At 59.0% G+C, this 5,139-nt stretch overlaps 1 protein-coding gene across 1 annotated transcript; it reads right to left on the reverse strand.

The window, feature by feature from the left end:
• Window positions 1-452: 452 nt before the first annotated feature.
• SLC35B2 (solute carrier family 35 member B2) lies at window positions 453-4,221 on the reverse strand. Its single transcript, XM_032647680.1, has 4 exons — window positions 4,075-4,221; window positions 3,382-3,575; window positions 3,060-3,214; window positions 453-2,014 (listed from the first exon to the last, which is right to left on the reverse strand). The coding sequence occupies exons 1-4, from the start codon at window positions 4,083-4,085 to the stop codon at window positions 1,076-1,078; spliced, it is 1,299 nt and encodes a 432-aa protein (XP_032503571.1). The 5' UTR covers window positions 4,086-4,221; the 3' UTR covers window positions 453-1,075.
• Window positions 4,222-5,139: the final 918 nt, after the last annotated feature.

The raw sequence follows: 5,139 nt of genomic DNA on the forward strand, positions 1-5,139 counted from the left end.
ATCTTTGAACTACCATATAACACTTTAAATAAAGTCCCTTTCCTAAAGCACATAGAGGGTCTTCCACTCAAAGTTTTTTGACTTTACTGTGCTGATACAAAAGCACACACATGCAGTAGGAACTACTTTTGATTGATCTTTTCCTGGACTGACAGTATGAGGTACCTTCGCTGGTGTGGCTGGGTGCTGAGCTGCAGTTCCCAGCCACCACCTGGCCACAAACAAGTGGTCGATGTAACCACCACTGTCTTTTCGTTTCCAGTATTAAACAAGTTAAATGAGATATTTGACACCTGTTAAACAGCAACTGTAGGATGTTTTGAGCTGATGGAAGTTTTAGGTAGGGTAAGCTATGTCAGGTGTGTTAAACACATTTTCAGCTTCTCATGGGTTTACCGGACATAGCCCATCTGAAGTTGAAAGTCTGTACTTCAGTCAACCAAAACACAGGACCGAGCCTGCTGCAGCAATTTAATAAAATAAAATTATAAGAGCAAAAGTTACATTTCCAAAGTACCAAAACCTGCAACTGGCTCATGGAGCAGAGCCCAGGGATCCAGGAGCAGAGGGCGGGGGTGGTGCTGGGCGGGACTCCCCACACCCTCCCGCAGCACAGCACCGTCTTTCACTTACTCTCCTGGGAAAGCAGCATTTGGAGCCTACAACACTTGTGCTTCTCTCGCCAGAGTAAGAAACGCAGGTCTCTCGGAGTCTGAAAGGGTGGGTATTCAAGGTAGAGGACAAGCACAGGTGAGGTGTTGGCAGAGCCTACAGGGCAAGACTTCAGGGAATTGGAGGGAGGGGCTTTGGAAGGTGCCTCTGCCTTCTCAATACTGCCCCCTGCCCCTTCCCACTGTCATTGCCACCCTGGGAAGAATCCTGCCCACTAGAGGATGGGGGACTTAAGGCAAAGGGGAAGGCTGCCTCCTGGGCTCCCTACCCCCAACTGCAGAGCTGGTCTGTGATACTGAGGAACCTGCATTTTGCCCTAGAGCCTGCCGCCTCCGAGAAGTTACAGTAGAAGAGGAAAACTGGTACGGTGAGAGGGTCCTATTCACTTCATCGCTCAGGCCCCTCAAACCTTCTGCACAGATGACTCGACTGGCACGACCTTCTTTCCCCGCTGCTTTAGACGGCCCCGGGCGTAGACTCGGAGCAGGAGGGCAGCAAAGACCACAGCCACCCCCAGGCCCCCCACCACAGTGACAGTGTGGCCGTAGAGAAGGCAGGAGAGGAGGATGGCAAAAGCCTGGCGGAGGGTCATGATGATGGTGAAGACGGCAGCCCCAAACTGCCCAATGGTGTAGAAGATGAAGAGCTGGCCACATGCAGAGCAGATGGACAGCAGCAGGGTGTGGGCGGCAAACTCGCTGTGTCGCCCCATGAAGCGGACGCCCTCCAGGAGAGCCCCCTGCTCTAGCAGGGAGCCCACTGTGAAGAGGCAGGAGAAGAAGTTGACCCCAAACATCATCTGCACCGATGACATCTTATAGGCAAACAGGGCATCCTGCCAGTTGGAGGTGAAGCTGTCGAAGGCAATGTAACCTGCCAACAGGATGAGGCCTGAGAGCGTGGTGGCCGGGGAGCTGTGGGGCTCCGGTCCGCTGGACAGCAGAAACATGCTGACCCCGATGGAGACGAGGCCGGCGGTCAGATATTCCCAGTGCTCATAGCTGCGCCGAGACACCAATTTTCCCATCAGCATAACAGGGATCACCTTGGAGGCCTTGGCCAGCACCTGGGTGGGGAAGCTGACGAACTTGAGAGCTTCATACTGGCACCAGCTGCTGAGCACATTCGACAGGCTGGCAAAAGAGTACCGGTACATGGGTGCCCCATGCCGGGGCTGCTTGCATAAGATGCAGTAGAGGCCAGACACCGTCAGTGCCAGGACGCGGTTCATTAGCACCAGGAACTGTGAGTCCGAGAAGCGCTCACCTGGCAATGTGGCCGTGGCCCCGTAGCTGCGGGTCATCACTCTTTCCTGCAGCACTCCCCACGTCAGATAAGACACCTGGACGGGGAGGGCGGAGGGAGAGGAGATGAACAAGAGAAGGAAAGACACCTGGATGGGGGAGGGCGGAGGGAGAGGAGATAAGCAAGAGAAGGAAAGACACCTGGATGGGGGAGAGCGGAGGGAGAGGAGATAAGCAAGAGAAGGAAAAGGCAGGCCAAAAAGGGCAACAAGCTACTCCTTCCTCAGGATGATATCGAAAATGATGAGGATGGACAGCATAAATATCGCTAGTAACTAGAAGTTACTTTCCTCTTCTTCTCCCAAATCTGGATTCACCTTGCAGGCAATCAAGTGTGTGTGAAACGCCAACAACAAATGCTTTAGGACTGACCAGACCCTGTCTGTCCCCACAGTAGGGATGTTAGAGCCGACTCCATCCCAAGTATTTTCTTCTCTATTTTCAACCAACTGTGGGTGGAAGAGTTCTTTTTTTTTTTTTTTTTTTTTTTTGCAGTACGCGGGCCTCTCACTGCCACGGCCTCTCCCGCTGCGGAGCACAGGCTCCGGACGCGCAGGCCCAGCGGCCATGGCCCACGGGCCCAGCCACTCCACGGCACGCGGGATCCTCCCGTACCGGGACACGAACCTGCGCCCCCTGCATCGGCAGGCGGACTCCCAACCACTGCGCCACCAGGGAAGCCCATGGGGGGGAGAGTTCTTAAAGAAGACTGCACACCTGTTAGTTCAACATGGTACACTAGGCGGAACCTGAAGTGCCCACTCCAAAATGCCATGAGGTCAGCATCTAAGCACCCCTCTCACACGCAGTAGTGGGTAAGGCTGAAACTTTTAACAGTGGGTTTACGGTATATGAGACATCATTACAAGGGGATGGGAGAAATCACAGAGGGTAGAGACAGGAGGACAGAAAAGACAGCGTTTCCTCCAACCACTCCCAAGAAGATGGTGTGCCTCTGGGAGGAGGAGGACACACAACCACCACCAGCAAACTGCTGGGACCGGTGGGGTGAAAGCTCTGGTTCCACAGAGTCCCTGTCCGCGGGGACCGACCCAGGAAGAGCCGCAGAGCCTGCCTACTTACCTGGAGCCCCGCAGCACAAAAGAGCAGCTTCAGGGCCTGCCAAGTGGGACTGGTCTCTGCTGGCTCTGCCCGGGGAGCCAGAGGAACCTCATCCGGGGCCTTGGGCTCATTGCCAAACACACAAGTTTTCACCAGGGGGAAGCAGAGACCCCTGCCTGGAGAAAGCACACAAGGTGAAACCCCAAACTTCTCCCTAGCACCTCATCTCCCCCACAGCTGCCAGCCCGCCCTGCTGGCCTCCCTTCCTCCCGTGCCACGCCACCTCCCCTTTGCACTGCTGGCCAACACTCATAATACAGACTGAGCAAACTTCCCCACACACCTGTCTCCAGGTAGTTCTTCCGCCTGAAGTACTGCACCAGCAGGTAGCCAGGTACCATAAAGCTCGCATAGCCAGCCGCGTTCACCAAAAAGCGGAAGAACCATAGCTGGGTCCATGACTCCAGAGGGCCTTCGGGGTTCTCTCCACCTGCCCCGAGGGAGGGGAGCGCAGCCAGCAGCACCACTGCCCACCACCTGCGGGGACCGCGGGCAGAAGGATCAGGGTCCAGCTCCTCACCCTCTGGGCCCTCCGGAGGGGACGACACTGGAGAAGGGCCCGGAGTTCCTCCCCGCCCCCCTCAGCTGCAGCCCAGCGCGGACAAAGAGCCTCTCTCTCTCGGGGTGGCCGGCGCGAGCCAGGCAGGGATCCCTCCATCCCCGAGAGCGGACCCGCCCCTGTGGCCACACAGGTTCTCTCTGTTCCCTCCTGCGCTCCCTGACCCCGCCCTCGGGGCTCGCGGAGACCCAGGGTCCCCCGATTTCTTCGCCCGACACTCCCGGAGCCCCCGAAGTGCACAACGCCACGGCGCCCGCCTCCACCACCACCCCCCCGCCCCCGCGCCGGGTCCGGGCAGCGCTAGGCTGGCCTCCTGCCGGGCATATGAGACCCCACCCGTCCCCCCGCGCTGAGGAGCGGCGGTCACGTGGCGCGGGGCTCGGTCACGTGGGCTCGCCACTCCCCCTAGCCCCCCACCTGGCGTCCATGGTCCCGGCCGCGTGGGGCGGAGCGGGGCCGGGGAATGCGGGTCCCCGGGCCGCGCGCTCCCACCACTCCCGCTGTCGCCTCCAGGAGCAGCAGCCGAGGGACCGACTAGCGGAAATGCCGCGCTCTTCCCGCCTCCCTCCCCGCGGCCGCCCCTCCGCCCCCGGCCGCGACCACGCAGCGCCCCGGGCCGCCGCCGGGCCACAGCGCCCCCTCGCGGCCCGGCGGGAGACGCGGCTCGGCGCGCGGGAGGCAGGCTGCCTCTGTGGGCGGGTGGGGTGGGGTGGGGTCGGGGGAGTGGGAGCTCCAGCCCGGTGCCGCCCCTGCTTCGTCATCGCCCTTAGCCCCCACCACCGGCCCGGAGGTGGTGGTGACCACTGCCATCCTAGGAACGGGGACACAGGTTCTGCATCCCAGGCACATCCCCTTATGTTACCATTTCCCCGTTTTCTGGCAGGAAGATGTCTCCTTCCTTCGGGGGCTGGGCCAGCAGTTCTGTCCCCGCATCCTCATGACCTTCGGAGGTTCTTTCTGCGTGACCTGGCCCCCGTCTACCTCGCCCCCTCACCCACCCCCCTGCTCTCAGTTCTTCTAATTCACCAAAAGCCTTCCCCTGAAAGCTCTCCCCCTAACCCCTACTCAGGCCTCCCCTGACCACCCAAAGTATGGCCCTACACCCACTCCACTGCTCTCCCTCTCACGATTCTTTTTTTTTTTTTTTTTTTTTGCGGTACGCGGGCCTCTCACTGTTGTGCTCTCTCCCGCTGCGGAGCACAGGCTCCAGACGCGCAGGCTCAGCGGCCATGGCTCACGGGCCCAGCCGCTCCGCGGCATGTGGGATCCTCCCAGACGGGGGCACGAACCCGTGTCCCCTGCATCGGCAGGCGGACTCTCACCCACTGCGCCACCAGGGAAGCCCCCCTCTCACGATTCTTTTCCTTCCATCGCGACTTGCAATTACATATTTATTTGGATGTTTATGATTTTAATGGCTGCCTCACTAGACTAAGTCTCCAAGTGGCCAGAAACTGTTTTATTCCCACATATTCTATCCCA

The sequence above is a fragment of the Phocoena sinus genome, chromosome 11 (assembly GCF_008692025.1).
Source record: "Phocoena sinus isolate mPhoSin1 chromosome 11, mPhoSin1.pri, whole genome shotgun sequence".
Taxonomy (NCBI): domain Eukaryota; kingdom Metazoa; phylum Chordata; class Mammalia; order Artiodactyla; family Phocoenidae; genus Phocoena; species Phocoena sinus.